Below are 19,591 nucleotides of genomic sequence, written 5' to 3'. Positions count from 1 at the left end.
TCGGGACAGAGCATCTGCCCCCCCTCCCCCTCCGATATTCAACCGAGAAGTCTTACCGCTTCAACCCACTCAGCCAAGAGAGGTTGCAAATTTCGTACCATCCATATATTATATGTCGAACTTATATTCAGTGCGAATTGGCACTCTTAATTAAAGTGCAATTTCGCTCCGGAGACTTTTTAGTGTGCGGCTTGCCAAATAAAACAGACTGAAGTTCGCCTTGGTACGTTGCAACAACGCCGCATTACTGCCATAGTCGCTCGCGTCTGCTGCAACATAAATGGGCGATTAAGATCTGGAAGATAGAGGCAGGTTATCTGCGTTAGAGCCCTGCACGGGGCCCAGGCCCCCGACCCGGTCCGCGGGATGGGCCGTCCTTGTTATTGGCTGTGCGCTCCTGCGGGCCCGGGCCGACAAACATGTTTCCGAGAGTGAGACCCGACAGGGTCACGCAGCTAAATCCACGCAATGGAGGACTATCACGCGCTTGCGTCATTCCGGTGTATAGCATTTGCAAAAACAAGCAAGGGACACTGCACTATGCGTATGATTCAACCCTCTATAACATTCTCAAAGCCACTTCACGTCGCCTCTGCCGGTCTCTGTCCGCCCCGCGTTCGAACTTTCCTCCTGTCTTTATTGATGGGCGGTACCGCAATCAAGCCAAGAGGTCTGCCTGGATGCTGCGAGTTTCCTTGGCAAAATCATCATCTAGACGTAAGGAAAACTTCGATCACGTAAGTATGGCTTTAACCGAGGGCACAGCATTGGCGGGTAACGCGTGCCACCTTCTCGTTTACATCTGCGAGGTGGTCAGCTCTTAGGTACAACTCTTGGAATGCATTCCAAAGGCTTTCTTCACTATGCTGCGTTCGGGCTGCAAGCTCCTCGCGCATACGAAGGAAGGGAACTCCTCCCGAAACAGTTGCTTGGATTCTCTCATAGAAACAAAGTGGGGCTTGGACATACGCCGTAATGCAGCCGAGCTTACCAGGGCGGCGGAAGGTGCTCAACGCAGGATGACCTCCTCTGTGAGGAAGTCTTCCGCGGAATCGCTGTAGCACAAAAACGTCGATTCCGGAAAGTTCATGCGCAGCAGGGTGCCCGGGGACGGCTGAACGGCGGGCGTGCTGCTACCAAGCTGCTGCGATAGTAGCGTACAGCGTGAAGCCATCTGCCGAAGCAGGTCCTCTCCACTTTCACTGTCTTTGGGATCAGGCTTCTTCCTGGGCCGCATGGACGGCTGGAAGGTGCAGCTGCCCTAAAACAGAAAGACGAGCGGACGAACCGCACTAACAAAACAGTTCAGAACAGCAGGAAACAAAGAACGCTAGCACCTATCGGCCGTGCTCCCTGGGTGAGCTGCATGACAGGTCGAGGCCACCACGCTGAATGCATACCTGCCAACTCTCCCGATTCATCCGGGAGACTCCCGGATTCGGACCGGTTTGTATGACTGTACGGCCGAGAAGCAAATCTCCCGGAAAATGCAGTTTCCCTTTCTATGTCTCAAACGTCTGCTTTTTCTCTGGGCACACAGACGAAAATGTCAATCCAATACCAGCCCAATTGCCGTCGGCATCGCTGCCGCTTCCGGGAGACTCTGTGTTACAGAGTTCAGGTGTTCTGGTCATGGTTCTAGTTCTAGCACTTCTAGTTTCCGTGCATTTCCTCCATGTTTTCGGGCGACAAAAGTGCCTTTGCACTAGCTGCTTCGACCTTGCGTACCTTGCAAAGAGAACCTCGACCTCACAAAGAGAACAGAGACATAGTTTTGTGACCTCACGTTCTTTTGAGAAAGTGTCATAACCTTGTCACAGCTTGGCACCCAGATAGTTTCTTGGAGAGGGCAAAGTCTGTTGCTGCAAAACTTGTGCCCAACGAGCCTACTGGGATGAAGTCTGCTCTTGTTGCGTATGCAAATAAAACCCACCCAACATCTGCTTTCTCCTACCCCCCCCCCCCCCCCGCAAACTTTTTAAATCTCCCTAATTTGGAGGTTCTCAAGTTGGCAGGTATGTGAATGCCAATTGGTGGGATCTTACGGTACAGGGGTGCCGAATGCGGCCCGCGTGGCCCCTCAGCAAAAACAATAATTTTAAAAATCCAGCCCAAGCTTCACGAAAGGCCGTGGCATTATGACGGGCCTGTAACAGCCTATGGCTATCTAACTAAGAGACGAGCGGGGCCGGTTGGCACAGTTGACAAAAGTAACAGAAGGACAGTCAGGGAACGTCGAACTTTCAACCTCTTACGATAAAAATTTGAAAGTTCGACGTTCCATGTCTGTCTCTGTGTTGCTTTCGTCGTCTTCGCTGATGACTTTCTCAACCTGTTCACGCGGGAATTTGGGCGACAACAACAACTTTATTTCGGGATGATGAATGGGGAGTTCCATCGTCAGGGACGATACTCTACCCAATTGCTGGTGGTGATGCGGATAACGAGATGAGCCCCTTCACAATATGGATCGAAGTCCTACGGTATCCGGAAAGGTGAAGAGAGGGGCAGAGCATTGGTGGGCTGGATGTGGCCAGGGACCAAGCAATTTTGTGAGAGAGAGGGGGCGAAAGTTGGGCTAGTTTGTACTCACTGAACGCAATACGGCGCAACGACTCAAGATGCTCGTCTTGTTGCACGAAGACGTCGTGTCGGGAATTGACGTGTCTAGCCTCTGTGACTTGATGTCCAACGCGACGGGACACTAATCTTCCGGTTGTCGCTCAGACAAAAATCTTGATTGAATCTACTTGATGTACATTACTAGTACAATCCTACGAAATTTCTGAGCAAACCCTACATGGCTGATTTGTAATACTGGTGCGTTCAATCTCACCAGAAACGGACCGATTCGGTCGCAGGCTTTGGTGATCTCTCGAGTGATGTCGAGCAAATATTATTCGAGCGCAGGGGACTTGAAACAAGAGAGAAACGAAAACAGAGAAACAAAGCACAAAAGCCCTCCCGCCCCGCTACACCGTGCTTACTTCACTAAAGTTGATTCCTTATTAACTTATATTAAATGACATCATATAAATGGTAATAATAAAACAGTTATTTAGCATAGTACACATCACATAGTGCACTGTACACAACTTACGCCTCTGGTCATCTGCCTCACGACCACGGATGATCACGACACTGAGACGTCGCGGTCTGTAACAATAAATGAAAAATAAAAATAGATAAATAATAATAATTCGTGGCTGGACGTCGTAAGGCAACAATGATCATAAGCGAAGCCACAGTGGTCGATGAATGGGCTAGGCTTACCCATCTGATGGCCAGTTCTCACTTGACGACGCCCGACGCGGCGTCGTGAGCGGGCGGCGGAAGTAGGGGCGCATTTCCGCCGCCCCGTCCCCGTCAGCGCGCACGATTTTCATGTTCCCACCACAGTGGCATTCCGTCGTCCAAAGCAGACGAAAAATCAGGAGGCGTGGCCTTTCTGTGTCACCTAATTGGTCGCCAGCTGTCGTTCTCGGCAGCTCTCGCCGACGTCGTGAAAGAAGTTCGGCATGGCAGTTTCTTTGGCTCGACGTCTCTCCTCTCCCGACTCCGGAAGTGCGCGTCTATTTCCGCCGCCCGCTCACGACGCCGCGTCGGGCGTCGCCAAGTGAGAACTGGCCCTGAGAGTTTATTTTGACATGCGCAGACTCTGTCTTTTACGCGACTTGTACCCTGCCACTGAACTACTGATGTTCTCGGCTAGAATTGAACTCACAAGTTCGAGAGTCACATGAGGTAGGCTGTTAGCCGGCAAAGCACGGCAACGACGTCGTTTATGTGCCCCCCCCCCCCCAATCTCAGGGTTCCGTGTAACCCCACCTAGAACAGAAAACCTGCGCGCTCGTCGACTTGACGTGACAACCAGGATCGTGTTTTCAACGCCCGTAACCAATCACGAACAGGCTTCCAGCGGTCCTGGCCATGCGAGTTGTGATTGTAAGTCCCCACGTACTAAATAGGAAATCTTGGAAATAAGCGCAAAGCTGCCTCAATCTCTCTCAAAACTGATTTTCTGGAAAACGTCTTGCACTTTTTGTCAGGTTCCAGGTGAGCTGGAATCATTAGCGGGGTCTTGAATTCGCAGAATGGTGAATCGCAGTAGCAGCCGAATTCTGAATATATATGTCCACGTAGAGAAGGAGGGAGAGGAGGCAATGCGCGGGCTTTCTCTACCAGCTCGCCTGTATCCTCATCAGCCACCAGCCACGTTCTACCCAGATAGCTCTGATAAAAGTTGCTAGTTGTTGCTACAACCATATAACTTTGGATCATAGAGATACAGCCTAGGTTCAAAAACGGAACTGTATTTCGACCAGTGATTGGCCACACACGCAGACCTCAAAAAGTGGCCAGACGAAAATGGCCAGACTCCCTTTTTTTATACACGGCTCTGCCACTGTAAGGGCATCTGGCGGTGAACACAAACAACCATAAGATGCAATGCAAACAAATGCAAAGATTGGGAAAGATGCGTACAAATGCGCGGGACAAAAAGAAAGAAAAAAAAAAGGCTCCGGAAATTTGGTTTGTGGGTAAATAGGCAGAAACGAAGCCACAACATTTGGGAGCAAAATCCTGCTATTTTTCCGCTTTCCTGTCCAATAATACGTCTGATTTACGTCTGCAACTGTAATATGTTGCGGTCGAAGTCCTGCTGATAGTGTGGAAAACGACAGTAGGCTTCGCTCGTGTATCGAAACAGGTTCAACTGAGGAAACTCCGCAGCCTCCCTCTCTGGTGATCAGGCAGCTGCTGCAGACTACGGAACTACAGAACAACGCCACAACGCGCTGCGATATGGACCCGTCCTTGTACTATAATCCGGGCAGTCAGGTGAGTGACACCGCCCGATGTTCGCAGCGATGAACCGTGCTCCACCATACTATCCGGACCCAAGTCTCGTCATTCATGACCCTGTAAGTGAGAACGTAAAGTGTTTACCGCTGATGACAGGACACGCGAAACCTCGGTAAGGACGTTATTACGTTGTAGAAGACGCCCATTCATGTGAGTCTTGAAGAATCGGACTAGCGGCACGCGCGCGTGCAGCTTCTATGCCGCGTGGCTGCTTTTACATGACATGTAAACTGCACATCGTGATTACTGCTACGATTACAGCTACGCTGAGTGCAAATCAGTCCACAAGGATTCATTGCATGTTACTTCGCAGTTAGGAGGGGCGTTGGCTGATGTGAGCATAATCTAGCAGACGAAGTTCGTCGTCGTACACAATCGGTAATAGATGTTTTAAGCGTCAGGGATATCTTACACTCGAAGTAAAAGGGCAACAAAGGTTACATGGTGGTATTTGGTTAGGTTTTGCGCTGATCTAAATATAGCACTCTGAGGCGGACTGGCGGGTCATGCTTCTGCAAGCACGCCTCTAATGCGAGCAGCAGCGTAATTTTTGCTGAATTCGGTGAATTTCACAGTACAGAAATGAGGGAATTGACGTGTTTTTTTTAACCACCGCACTCAAAAAATATTACAGTATTGCCTCTTTCTGTAACAGCTGGTACCAGTACGGACTCCTTTGAAAACTCTCACCCCAGGAACCATAATTGAATTGCATGGCCGCATCCACAATACCAAAAGGTGAACATTGCCCAAAGCATGCTGTGCAGAGCAAAGGAGGATACATTACTGAGAACACATTCAGAAAATATGTACCGTCTTTCACGTTAGGTTTGCCATCAACCTGGAAACCAGAGATGGTGACATAGCACTTCACATCAACCCTCGTTTTGACTGCAGCCACGTAGTGCTAAACTCGTTTCGCAGCGGAAATTGGGAGGCAGAAGAATATGGCCCTCTAACTCTTGTGCAAGGACAGGAGTTCTCTTGCTTGATTCTGGTGGAAAAAATGGAATATAAGGTACGATAGGAGCATGCACTGTTTTGATCGGTTGACAACAGGGGATCCTTTAACTGAGATATACATTCCCTCAGGTGGCATTTAATGGGCGTCATGTGGCCTCGTTCAAGCATCGTCTGCTCTTCTCTCTCGTTACTGTACTGACAGTAGAGAGTGGCATTACATTACACAAGGTGGAACAGAAACCTCCTCTGGATGTGGTAGGTATACTAGCTTATATTTAGTATCCGACTTTCTCAGGTCAAATGCATTTGGCAGTGAGAATACAGTTAAAACTATTTAGTTTTAATAACAAGCTTTCGTGCAGAGTCTTTACTTCATCAGGTGCTTGAAAGCTCGTCATTAAAAGTACACGCTCCCAACTGTTAGAATTTTATTTAGTTTGAATTTTATTCCGACTGTCATCTTCGTGGACTTGACGGAGTCTTTGTATCTTGTCTATTTGCGTATTAAATGTATTTCTCAGATTCGGGGGGTATTAATCGGTGCTATTTTTAAATGTCTGGTTAAATTGGGTGCTACTGATACATTCTGGGGGTTATTACCTTTTCTATCCCTCCAGCAAGTGGCCTTGCAGTGTAAATGCTACATTCGTCACACATGCATACCTCGCCATATGTGGTGGCATGCGCAAGAATGTTTTAACATTAAGTGCGCTTTGTATCGTTTATTGTTGCACTCAAATAGTTCATCAGTGACTGATATTCAATGACTATTACAAACATCATACCTACCTAACCTACCTACATGCATCAGGCATGCATACAAATTAGTACTAAATAGTGCACGTGATACATGATAGGAATATGGGAAAAATCAGGTCTAACCCAAAATTGGTCCTAAGCTGGTTCAGGAGGGAATAACCGGGAGTGATAAAGTTGGGCCCTACTTATATTTAGGGATCAGCTCATGCCAACAGACTTTCATCTTTATTATCCCTTTTTTTAATTCTTGTCATCGTACTCTTTCCAGCCTCCTACAATGGAAGTAGGACCAGCTATCCCACCTGGAATCGCTCCGGTAATTACTCCTGATAAGATGTGCATTATAAAATAACCGAGTGACATTTTTTTCCCCACGCTCTGCAGGCCATGCCCATAGGGGGAGGAATGCCTCCTATGATGCCACCGCAGGTACTCAAACCCAGTACTTCTTTCATCCTTTCTCAAACTGAGTTATAAGTGAGACATGACTAAAGCCCCTAGCGTTCCGCGGTGGAAAATTAGATTTTCCGCGAAGTGGGCTTTACAGATCTGTGGTATTCTGTGGGCAACAGTAAACAATCAAGATATGAAGTTTCAGCATTCTCCCAGGATCGTGCAAATGCACAGAGTAGTGAATCTCAGTTTACCATAAGAGATACATACACAGGGTGCGTGCAGATAAACCAAGGTGGGATCTGCACACGCAAGTCGGCGCATTTGTGAGTGCGAAAACTATAGAAAAGTAGTTAACCTACAATGACAAACTAGCCAAGACTAACCTAATTTGATCTAAACTGGCACTCCAGGAAGTGTGAGGTGAAGCCAACTTTAAGAATGGTAACACCAAGCAAAGGAATGCCCATAATTCTGTAATATACTGAGTATTCCGCAAAAAAATGGACGGTTCTGCCGGAAACGGTATGTTCTGCTGGACATGGCCAATTCCGCGAAATTTCGCGGATTCGCTGTAATCTTGGGGCCTTAGACATGACTGTAGTTGTGTTCTGCTGACTTCTTCATTACCACTTGTGTTGGCTCTTTGCAGCCTACAATGCCAGTGATGCCTGCCACTGTACAAGAGCCAGTCTTCAATCCGGTAATTATTGTTCTTTCGCCTGACAGTTCCCAATCTGTCTATGACAGAGAATGTACAGGTTGGAATGATGGGATCATATTGTGAACTACCTATGCTACCACATTATGTTGTGCAGATTCAACCATTCTGTGACTCTTTGCATGCCTAGTCAGTCTCCCCACATGAAGGGTGTACTTTTTTTCACATTCTATATAATATACTGACTTTTATTGAATGATACGACAAGAAGGTGTAAGCATCGTAATTGTGGTACACGGAACCCTAAGGCAGCGCCCTGGTCATGCCCCGGTGCCACATCGACCGAAAGGTCGCATGGCCGAGAGAACACATCAGGTCTGCACGCACGTTATTAGTAGCAAATAGGATGTGATGCCTCACGTTTGTACGTATCGCAAGCTGTTGTTTTTTATACTCCAATACACTTGCAATACAATACAACACTCCAGTACATTTGCTGCTGCTGCTGCTGACCGGTGTCAGTGCTTAGCACAAGTTTGATTGTTTCGAAACTATGGAAGTGGTATGTTGCGAACTGTTCTCTATGTAAAGTCGAATGCAGGTGCCATGTTTTTATGTAAGCACACCAGAATGCACATACGTGCACTTCTGGTTCTGCCACGTCTCGACAATGGCTACTTACACATAATCTTACCTTCCGCGACACCAGAAATCTAATGTTATTCAGAACCGTAGAAAAACACAACGCACAACTTATGATGGGGAAATGTAAGTGTTACCTGAAGTTTGAGGGTTTAACCGGATTTTTCTCTGAATTTTACCTGACTTGAAGGTTGCCCCTTCAGGGTGAAACCCGATTTTTACCCAACAGATTGCCCTCGCTGAGATATCTGTAGGAATGCACACTAACTTGTTTGGCAGCAAATGCGGTTACATCCCCATTTGTACAAAACCAGTACAGTTAGTTTGAGAGACTGAGCCAGATTTCTCCCCGAATTTAGCATACTGGGAAGTTTTTTCACCCGAATTTGCATGAATTTAGAGCATATGTTCATATACCCGATTTGTACCCCCCGAATTTAGAAAAAAATATTTCCCGAAAACTTCAGGCTCTAAATATAAGTGCATACGGTAATGTATGAAATGACAACTAAATATGACAGCAGAAGGGATGCAGCGGAGGATACTGTTTATGATAAAACAAAGAAGGAGTGCTAAGGTCTCGAGTGCTCACGCTCCAAAACTGATGATGACGATCGTGATGATGATGAGGGTGCTGATTCTGTCTCGCAATATTTTTGAGTGTCGTTATTCCTCCCTCTTTTGCAGTCCATCCCGTTCACCTGCACGCTTGTCCAAGGTTGCTATCCGGGGATGCTCATCTACATCAGCGGCCGACCATACGCGGAACCTGACAGGTGAGGAGCACATCACATATTGGAAAACTTTTGTCAGCGTCGTTCAATAATTGTCACTGTGGGATCAACGACAAAACATGAAAAGAAACATTGGTGAGAACTGTGTATTTTGCTCTAATTGCAGTGACTTGTCATCGTTGGTATGAAAGGACCTTGTGTTTGCGAGGACAGAAATGACAGTGAATGAGAAGAAGTGATTTCGTCCTGTCACTTTCATGAACGTGTCGTTGCATTTCACACATTCAGGGAGATGTCTTCTCCATACACACACCAGCTGGCTTGCCTTTTGTTCCTTTCTTCATTGCATTTTGGTCAAACATGACTCGGCATTAAGTCATACATATCTCTCACCATCCACTTTTCTCCTAAATCTCTCCACCATGCTTCCTGTGATTCCTGTAAGGTTTTACCATGTTTGTATGCAGTTAGCTCGAATGGAATGACCTCATAGATACCTGGTAAATAGTTTTTTTCCGGGAGAGGACTATGTTGTAGTATTATGCAATTAATCTTCATATCAGCTGGTAAAACTCTGGGTTTTGCATATTGTGCAAAACATGTACATTCACTTTGGAAAAAGAAAAAAAAGTAAGTAATAAGTAAAGTAGTAAAGTAAGTAAAGTAAAAAGTAGCTTGCCGGGTAAAAATCTGGTTTCACCCTAAAGGGGCAACTTTCAATTTGGGGTGCGAATTCGGGGAAGAATCGGGTTAAACCATAAAACTTCAGGCTCTAACAAGCAGGGCGTCACATTCATTGTCACAGAACGTACAGTTCATACGAAATGCTAGGACTCCGTGCGGCGGCAAATGTAATTGATCTCTCTCGTGGGTGTACTTGCTCGTCCATTTGCTGCTCTTTCACTGTTTTTGATACACATCTGTTGTCATGTTCTGCACCCCTATTCCAAGAGAGAAAACAAATGGGTGGCACAACTATGCACTTTCTCACGCAAAAATACTTCCCCTAGGTTCAACGTGGACCTGGCATGTGGACCCCGCGGGGTGCCCGCATCCCCAATTGCCTTCCACTTCAACCCCCGTTTCTACTACAAGACGGTGGTTCGCAATTCGTTCCTGGACGGATGCTGGGGAAATGAGGAGACGGAAGGAAGGGGATTCCCATACCAGGCGGGCGTCCATTTTGATATGATCATTCAAGTGCTTCACGACCGCATCAACGTTGCAATCAATGGGCAGCACTACGCGGAGTTCCGCCATCGATTTCAACCCATTTCACAAATCACTCACCTGCAGATTGGGGGCGATGTCTTAATTGCCTCTGTGAGGTTCCAGTGATATAACTTACGATGAAAAAGAAAACAAAGGGCTTGATGGTGCAATTGTGTATCGAAGCCCGTTAAAATATGATTCGTAAAACAGTACCTGCCTATCTACTGCAGGGAAGATGATTAGCAGAAGTTGTATTATATATGTTACTATCTCAGTAAACCATCCTGTTACCTGTTACCAAATATTCTATAAAGGTTTATACTCATGTTTTCAATTTTCTTTAAAAAGTTTTCATCGTGGAATGGAAGATGATGTTACCTCGACAACAGTACAAAAGGAACGGAAGGAATCCGTTGGACTGTTCCTAATTTAAGCACGAAGCAAAGCACAGTTTGCTCTTACCCTCTTTCCTTCTCAAGGGATGCCACAGGACAGGTGCGAAAGCTCAAATTGTGGTGTCCTTTGTGCTTAAATCACAAACGTGCAGCAGATGTTTCAGTTCCATTTGCATTGCTGTAAAAATAACGGCATCTCTAATTCTGCAAGGAGAAATTTTTTCACTTTAATTCCCCTTTAAGCTATATTGATTTAAGATCTTGCCAATGTGGATTAACATTTAAAAATACCCAGTGGAGTATCGTTTGTCTCATCAATGACAGGTTGTGGAGTCCTCCGTAAAAATTGGCGTCCATTCTGTACGATTTGAGCAGCTGGTAAACGGAAACACCTATAACACACGGGGTGTTTCACGTAATGCTTCGCAAAAAATATTTAAAAGCTCGACATGCATGAAAATGGTAGGGTTAAAAGTCTTGTCTTCGTCAAACTTTTGTCACAAGTGACTTTATAAAATTTTAACTAATATACATTGAAATATTGGCATTGAATGATGCAATTTGCAAAGTTTTCTTGCAAAAATTTGTGAAAAAATGAAGTGGATTGCACATTCGCTCAAATCCTAGTGCAGTGGTAGCAACTCGAAAAAAAATGTGCCAAAAAGCAAGAACTTGTGTGTACTGCAAGAAGTGAAATTGCCATGCTCAGGGGGACATTAAGCTGTCTGTTCAGTATTCCTTTTTTCATGCTCCTGCTGATAGCAGCAGCAAGTGTGCAAAGCCACAGTTATATAGGATGAGAGTGAGAATGAAACGGGAAGAGGAAGAAGTAACATGAATATTCATATGGGCAGTATTGACTTGTGTGAGCACCAAGCTGTTATTCAAGGACAAGATAGCTGTATGCACTGCTGACTCATGAAATCTCTAGCTGCACATCTCTAGCTGCGCTATATGGCAACACATGTTCCCACAAACAGGTATTAGACACGCCGATACCCGCTTGCTGTACGTAGCTGTCACTTTGTATGTCCCATACTAATCCTTTTTTTTGTTCATTACATTGATGGGGTCACAGCCAGTGATGGGAAGTAACATGTACTCAAGTACTGCATGAAGTACATTTCTGACTGCTTGTACGTTATTTAAAGCACATTTCAAATTGTATAGTTTGTACTGTGCTTTTTAAGTATACTCCGGAGTATGCTTTTTAAGTAAGTATTTTGTATGGTACTTTTCCATCAAGCATTCCAGTATTCAACTGGTAACGCACATAAAAGCGCTTGTCGATTAATAATTCTTTGTGCCTGACGGGGCCTTTCTTGGATGAAGGAAATGCAGTTTGGCTGCCTTGAAATGCTGATAAACCAGAATAACTACTTCTATATCCTTCTGTAGTTCAAAGTTGGGAACACGAGAATACGCGCACATGTTATCCACTGCGATAGTCAGCGCAGTAATTAATGTTCGTCTGTTCCATGTTCACAAGACCTAATTTTATTGCTGTGTTCCATTGTCCCTTTCAGTTTCCAGGTTTTCCCATTTCAGCAGTGCATGATTGGCTTTTACCAACTATGTGATGAATGAAAAAGGGTGAGGCTAGAGGACACGCATACTTCGTTTACGTGCTGACATTGAGAATTCGGTCGCAAACAACAGACACAAAAGACAGGAAGCTTTGCGCTTCCTGTTCTTTTTCTGGCTTCCTTTCTATCTGAAGAAAACTCGTATATATATGATCCCGGTCTGTCGGCTTGTTCTTTTGTTTAAAGGGGCTATCACATCTGTCCCGGTGGATTACGGAACTATAGTGATTATGATTTGAGTTTTTTTTGGGGGGCGCAAAAGCTACTAGGACTATAATCTGAACTATAGTGCTGTTTTACTCTGCGTTCATCACTGACGATAACGCCAAAAATTAGAGCTGTGCGAATGTTTGAAATTTTGAACATGAAACGAATATCTGATGCTATTCGAATACTATTCGCAACATACATATTTTCAGTATTCGAAATATTCGAATGTTTTTTGGAATAGTACTGAAAGCTAGACCTCGCTGTCCTGTTGACATTCGGCAAGTCGGGTTCGCTTCATGACGATAAAGAGTTAGGTGCAGCCCACTTCATGTTACCGCCATTGTGCTTTTGGTGTGCGGCTGGTGTGCGGTCTGTAAGTTTGCTTCACCTCTTTGCACTGGAGAGTTAGGTGAAGCCCACTATACATTACACTATTCACCTCATGGTCAGCATTGCAGGTTCCAGTACATGTACCTCCAACTTCAAGAGTTATGTTCAGTAACGGATGGAAATATGTGCAGTTTCTAAAAAGAAGTACAGAGCATTCACATTGTAAACATGAAATGAGGAGATGCACACAAAGCAGGCTACATGGATCATGTTGACTAACTCTCAATGCAGTTCATCCCACTAATGCAGTCTACCATACACAACACAGAGGCAGCCTTCTCTCACGATATGTTATGCTGGGTGAAAAGGCTCACGCGTTTGGAGCAGAACATCATCTAATAAGCGCAACACCACAAAATATTTCACCACGAGGTGTTAGAAATTATTCGAATCGTGCCTTTTCTGATTATTAGAATTCGATTCACCATCTGAAGAAATTATTCGGATTCGATTCGCTGTGAAAGTGAAATACGCGTAAGCTGTTAACAATGCATATGCTATTTGCACAGCTCTACTGAAAATCCGACGCGGATTGGTGGCGTTGTTCCTGTGCAGTTTGATGGCAAGAGCAGACGACGCATATTGAGCGTAGTCCGGGCTTCCCTGTCTCGAAACGTCACCGGGACAAGGCCAATCAGTGAGCACACTTTGGCGCTCACTGCAGCCGGAGGGACCTTGGTAGCCTTGGCGACCGACCAGCAGGTGGGAGGGCGCGCTAGAATTCTAGGGGACGGCGTCTGCTCTCGGACTAGGGGATCGGCTTGCGGAATGTTGTTTTTGGGTTAGCTTCGGACGTGTTCGGACAGCCAGCAGCGTAACACTGTGTCCCACACGACATGGTCACATGAGAACTCTCCCTTGTAAGATAAAGGAGGCATATTTGCGGAGACCTTTTTACTTAGCATATTGCGATGCGAATGCCAAGCAGACTTACCTCGTAGACAATCGCCTGCGCTCTGCTCGCATTCACGTGCTCGGCTTACACCGTCATGGTGTTGGCCGCTGAGGGAGTGTGAATGTTTAAAACTCGTTTATTTAATATGTAAGCTGTTTTCGGAAGAGAAACTTTTGACCAAGTTGAGAAGACCAAGAAAGAAACCAACACGACTGTAAAGTGGTCATCAGCAAAGAGAGCTGTACACTTGAATTTGAGATATAATACTTTGCACTAGCACAGCTGACTGCTTGTGCGCATTTGTATACAAAATATTCCATCTGTTTCATTCCTTATTCATGAGTAAGCAATGAACTGGTCTGAAATGAAATAGCTAGCATATCCTAAAAACGCCAACGAAAAAAAAAAAAACGTAGTTTCGTTCTCACTTTGTGTTACCACCTAACACAGAGACGTTCGATAATAAAATCTACAATGTGCTCTGCGAATGAACTTTGCCAATTACCGTGTACTTCCAGTACAGTTTTGAGGTACTTTGCACACCACTGGCACAAGCGCATCGTATATTTAATGTGGAAAAGTTTTAACAGATGCTTGTAGAACTAGCGAACATGTAACATGCGCTCGTTTGGGAACAATTGCTATGTGTGGTTCCTCAAGCCAAGAAACATAATGCATTCAGTCTGTCTCTAACAAGAATTGCTTTTGTATGAAGTAGTAGATATGCTGGTTGGTACGTTTGCATTATAAAGTGACTAGAGGACAAAGGTACACAAAACATGCAGAGGGAATCTTTTCCATGCCTGCAAGGCTACTTCTCAGACAAGGAAACGGTGAACTAGTTTTGATTGTACTAATACGTAATAAAGGTATGTTAACTTTCCCTTGGGTATTACGTTTAACCTACGAAAAATGTGGGAGCTTGTATTATGTATGTACCGGACTACTGCATGCCAAAGGAATTTGCATTTTCTATCTATTTTCTGACATTTTTGGTCTTCAAAACTGTGTAGTATTATATTTATTTATACATTATTAGTATAACCTGGATCTTTAGGCATTTGTCTATAAGTAGAGGCTAAAGTTCTAGGGTTTAACCTATTTCTTCCCCGAAATTGCATCCCGGATTGAAGATTGTCCTTTTAGGGTGAAACCCAATTTTTACCTGGCAAATTGCCCTCACTGAAACGTGTGTACGAATGCATACTAGCTTGTTTTGGCAGCAAACACAATTACATCGCCGCTTGTACCGTAACCAGTATAGTTCGTTTGAGTAATAGAGCCCAATTTCTTCCAGTATTTAGCATACTGGAAGTTTTTCCACCCGAATTCGCATTAATATAGAGCACATATTGATTGAATTGGGAAAAAAATATTTCCCGAAAGCTTCAGGCTCTACCTATAAGTAGAGAGTGACCTCCAGATTCCTCCCGGTTATTCCTCCCGGTTATTCCCCCCGAACTGACCTCCGACCAATTCGGGTTAAACCCAATTTCTCCCCGAATTCCAGTCACTATGGAATCCTCAAATGATGTTTGCACTGAAGACGAACAAAGGTCGCCACGTGTAACACATGTAAGAATGGGTCACTTACGTTCCCAGCAATACACCCATGTGTGTCAACAGTAGAGAGTTTTAGCAGACCGTTGATAACGTGGCTTGCGTAGAACCGTATCAACCGGAACCAATCAATGGGGAAGATTCTGAGTCACGCACCACTGCGATTGGTTCCGATAGGCACGATAACCTCATCAACGGTATACTAAAACTTACTACTGTCTATGCCTTGGGGGTTACCGCTGGAAGGTCACGATCCCGCAAAAGAACAAAAAAGAGAGATTAGAAAGGACTTAATATACAAGAGCAGAAACAAACAAACAAAAAAAAAAAAAAAAACAGCCGATAACACCCTTTGGTACAATTATCGCCCGCTTTTTACCCCCAGAATCTGCGAAAGGCATTTAACCCGAAAAAGTCACTCTCTACCTGTAAGTGCCTAAACGCGACATTTCCCAGCCAGTTTGCCCGCCTTTTCAATAATTCATTCATCAATTCATATTTCATATGAATTCAATTCATCATTCAATAATTTCTTTTTTTAAACTAGAGCTTTAAACTTATTAAACTAAGAACGAGGACGCTAACTATACTATCGTGCGACATACTCTACGCTGCTTTTTTTTATTTATTTATTTTTTTATGGATAAAATATCCCAGTGCGAAGGTAAAACAATGGGACGAGACGAACACAGAAAAAGGGACGACGCACAGCACTGAAGGCTAACCTTAGAGGCTGGCTTAGATGCCTACCTATTTCGGGACTTTGTGTGCTACAAAATCTGGACCCTAGCTATTACCTGGTGTAACACACAGGGTGCCAGCACTAACTGTGGTCCGAATTTTTAAAACTATGAAAATGACTTTTTTTTTTTCTCCAATTACAGTAACTAAAAAAATGTTTCGGTCACCTTGTGGCTGCATTGGCGACCTCCTAAAGGGTTGCCCCGTTAATTAGCAGAATTGCACTTTTTAATTACGAAAGATACCGTTGCCGTTTCAGGAAATGGCATCGGAAAAGCGGCTGATTTGAAGGTTAATGAAAAATATTACGCACACGGTATCATTAACAGTGCAAGAGATGTTGGTAATGGCATTGAACAACAAAAGTAGTGACAGTAAAGCGATAACTATAATGGTCGTAACAACAACTGTTTTCTTTTTTTTTTCTAATATGCGTGAGGAAACACCCTAGGCTATAGGAACGGCAAGAATAACTTACGCGGGTCCCTGTCTACATTTTTGTTGCTCGTTTCGTACTAATGCAACTACAGGTGTTACCAGTATCGGCTGTGCTTTTTTGAAATATATACTAGATATATCTTAATAGCTTCCTGTCTCCCATGACTGGGTATACTTATGCTCCTGGAATCCGCACCCATCCTCTATTCAACCTATATAGTACTACACACATTATGATATCTACATAGACTTCAACCTTGGCGACAGGCGTCGTGCCATACGCGACCGACGTGCATCACGACAGTGAAAATAAGCGCGCCTGTAAAGGTTGCTTCACTGCATGAAGAGCATGATTGTGGTGTAGACGACTTTACAATGATAATTAATAATAATTGGGTGTTTACGTCGCGAGACAACTGAGATCATGAGCGACGCCACAGCGGTCGGTCTGTGGATTGCTTTTGCCCACCTGAGGGTTCTTTAACGTGCGATGAAAGCTCATCACACGGCACCCCGTATTTAACGTCCCTCGCGGAAGACGGCGTGTCTAAGCAACTTGTACCCTGCCACCAAGTTGCTGGCGTCCTCGGCCGGGTTCGAACCCGCGATCTCGGGATCAGAAGACTTTACAATGCTTGTCGTCTGCAAGTTGTGCAACAAAGCCTTTTCTGAGCGAGTTATATTGAAAAAATCGGCGCAGGAAACTTAGGGTACTGCAGAGAGAGAACCGCGGCTTCTAGACTGTGGAATAGAACAGCATCCTTCTGGAGCAAGCACAGAGACCGTACTCAACAACAGTTTCATCAGAATTCTCCAGCTCTTCTGATCAGTTTGATGACCTGTTCCAGTCCAGTTGCCCAGTCAGTGTCCCCAGCCCAAGCCAGCGATTGAAGGTCATGTGCTTCTACGTCCTTAGGGGACCTTAAAGCTTAGTGCTCTTCAAGGGGCCCTCTGTGTCTTCCTTATTCTCGCTCCGTACTCGTGGATCCCTGAGTCTTGTGCTCCTTGAGAGGTCCTACCTGATTCTCGAAACCCATTCCACCGCGGCGCTTTCCCTCGGGTGTGCCTCGAGATAAAGTGATCGAAATACCCGCTGCAAAATAAACTACTGGAAATAAACGTTATTGGACTATCAAATGCACAGTCGCGCGCGGGAAACTGCCAACAGCGAACTTACACTAACCTGGACAGAAAAATGCAAACACCAAACTTGCACTAACATAATAATAAGCTAACCAACGTGGTGTCCGGTCGTGTCTGCTGCCCCGATAAGCCTAACGGCCGCTAGAATTTGGCTTTCGTTCGCTAAAACGACTTGGACAGACATTGAAAACTCGTGAACCTTGATGGTTAAATAGTGATACCGTGCTTTGAAACACGGCATATACCATCTTACGAAGCAGTCGAGCATTCTGCTTGATTTTCCTTTTTTGGGGAACGGGAATTTCCGGATCGGGGATTTCGCAACCGGAAATATCGAGGTATACCCTTTCCCTCCACTAAGAGAATCGCTGGACCACGTTCCAGCAGCCCCTGAGTGTCCCGAGTGAGCTTCAAACCGAATCGACGACTGTCTTGACTAGACTTTGCGTAGCCGGGGCACCCATATCCGTACCTGTGGTTATGCATTTCCGGGAAAACTAGAAAGAAAAGAAAAATTTACATAGAATCCCCATAGAATTACCATTCCGTTGCTGTCCATATTCTTCTTGTATGCTTCCTATGTACCATATTCTTGCTGTCTGAGGTTTTCCCTATAGGTTTTCCGGCAGATTTTCCAGACGAATATCAGCACAGTTGCCCTTGAAGTTGGGCCAGGACGCATGCTAAGCCACCACTCCTTCCTGCTGCCCTCTCTTCATCCGTCCACGTCTGTACGCCGCTCATATAGCCACAGTTGCTTCGCGGCGCTAAATCGAAATTTAAAAATTGAAACGTTGCAGTTATTTCACAAATATGTCATATTTACATCCAACTTTTCGGGGACCTATAGCGTAACATACTTTTATCGATAACTATAAATGGAAATATTGATGCATGCCTCGAAAGCAACTCGTGGCTTTTGGACGGGACCCTGGTAGGTTCCATTTCGAAAGTGGTGTATGAGTAATTTCTGCAGTTACACCTGCCGCCATGCCATGTTTCTCTGTCTGTCTGTCCTTTGCAACTGTATATCGCGCCGCTGTTCTTCAATGACACATGCGCGCACAGATATATATGGCTCGCAACTTGTTGTATCAAGCACTCACTTCACGCAAGCCTTCATTCACTTCTGTTGTATTACTACGATATGCCAGAGACAACACTATAGCAAAACCAAATACGAACCCGTCCAGAGAAAAAGGAACGGTAACTCCATGCAAGTCCGTTAGCACGAGGCTGCAGCATGATTCTATGTGGTATATGCTTGCATATACGTCATCACCGTTCACGCTGTTATAGGGCTCGCCGTTGTCGGCCTCACAGATGTGGGCAACGTCACGACTGACGCCCTGGGGAATGTGCGTCGTGGGCCGACTTCCAAGGGAACTGTGCCGACATATGTCTGAAAGCGTCTGAGGAAAACCAAGGAAAAACCCCAGACAGCACAGCGTGCACCGGGAGTTTAACCCGGGTACCGCCCAGTCTCAACGTGACATGGCCAGCACGCTAACCACTGAGCCACGCGAGCTGGTCGCTGTTATAGACCTTGCATACGATCACGGTCACACAGAAGTAATTACACCCAATCGTCGTGGCCAATGTCCCTTAGTGGCTCACGGCCATCTTGTGTGAGGAAGAAGAAGACGAAGAAGATGCGGCAGCCAGCGTTAGAGGCGTCTGAAGACCAATGCCGTCGAATCGCAGAAAACGGCGCGCCTCGTATCGCAGCAAGGGGCGCAAAACTAGCAGAGACCACAAATCCCGCGATCGCAGTCACCGAAGGAAAGTCAATGACGACGTCACTTGGGATACAACGATACAAGGGCGCCTCCACTCACCAAGAACCACCAGGAAGCTCACAAGTTACAGGTCCACCAACGACGATACAAGTGCGGGTCACACGACAACGGGCGTGTCTGAAGGTGGAACCACACGACCATTGCAAACGCGTCTCGCGCGAACATTTCGACGGCTGTTGCTTCTGCGGGACACCTCATCTTCCA

General features: G+C 45.4%; 1 protein-coding gene across 2 annotated transcripts; it reads left to right on the top strand.

Annotated features, from left to right (window-relative positions):
• The first annotated feature begins 4,474 nt into the window (after nt 1-4,474).
• On the top strand, nt 4,475-14,590 carry LOC135396861 (galectin-4-like). 2 transcript variants are annotated; one of them, XM_064628066.1, is made up of 9 exons: nt 4,475-4,842; nt 5,522-5,604; nt 5,695-5,884; nt 5,959-6,084; nt 6,857-6,904; nt 6,973-7,017; nt 7,634-7,684; nt 8,972-9,060; nt 10,029-14,590. In XM_064628066.1, exons 1-9 carry the CDS (start codon nt 4,807-4,809, stop codon nt 10,354-10,356), a joined length of 996 nt encoding a protein of 331 aa, XP_064484136.1. In that variant the 5' UTR covers nt 4,475-4,806; the 3' UTR covers nt 10,357-14,590. The 2 variants fall into 2 exon arrangements, with proteins under 2 accessions (XP_064484136.1, XP_064484135.1); XM_064628065.1 differs by having other exon boundaries at nt 4,827-4,925.
• Nucleotides 14,591-19,591: the final 5,001 nt, after the last annotated feature.

This window comes from Ornithodoros turicata, chromosome 6, assembly GCF_037126465.1.
Source record: "Ornithodoros turicata isolate Travis chromosome 6, ASM3712646v1, whole genome shotgun sequence".
NCBI lineage: Eukaryota > Metazoa > Arthropoda > Arachnida > Ixodida > Argasidae > Ornithodoros > Ornithodoros turicata.
Note: the sequence above shows the minus strand (reverse complement) of the source record. Positions and strands in the feature narration are given on the sequence as shown.

Bases quoted from the DNA above. Each gene is read 5' to 3' on its own strand.
- LOC135396861 (XM_064628065.1), top strand. From the start codon at position 4,860: ATGTTCGCAGCGATGAACCGTGCTCCACCATACTATCCGGACCCAAGT. The intron at 6,905-6,972 runs GTAATTACTCCT...CACGCTCTGCAG, and splicing joins TCCCACCTGGAATCGCTCCG to GCCATGCCCATAGGGGGAGG. The intron at 7,018-7,633 runs GTACTCAAACCC...GGCTCTTTGCAG, and splicing joins CTCCTATGATGCCACCGCAG to CCTACAATGCCAGTGATGCC.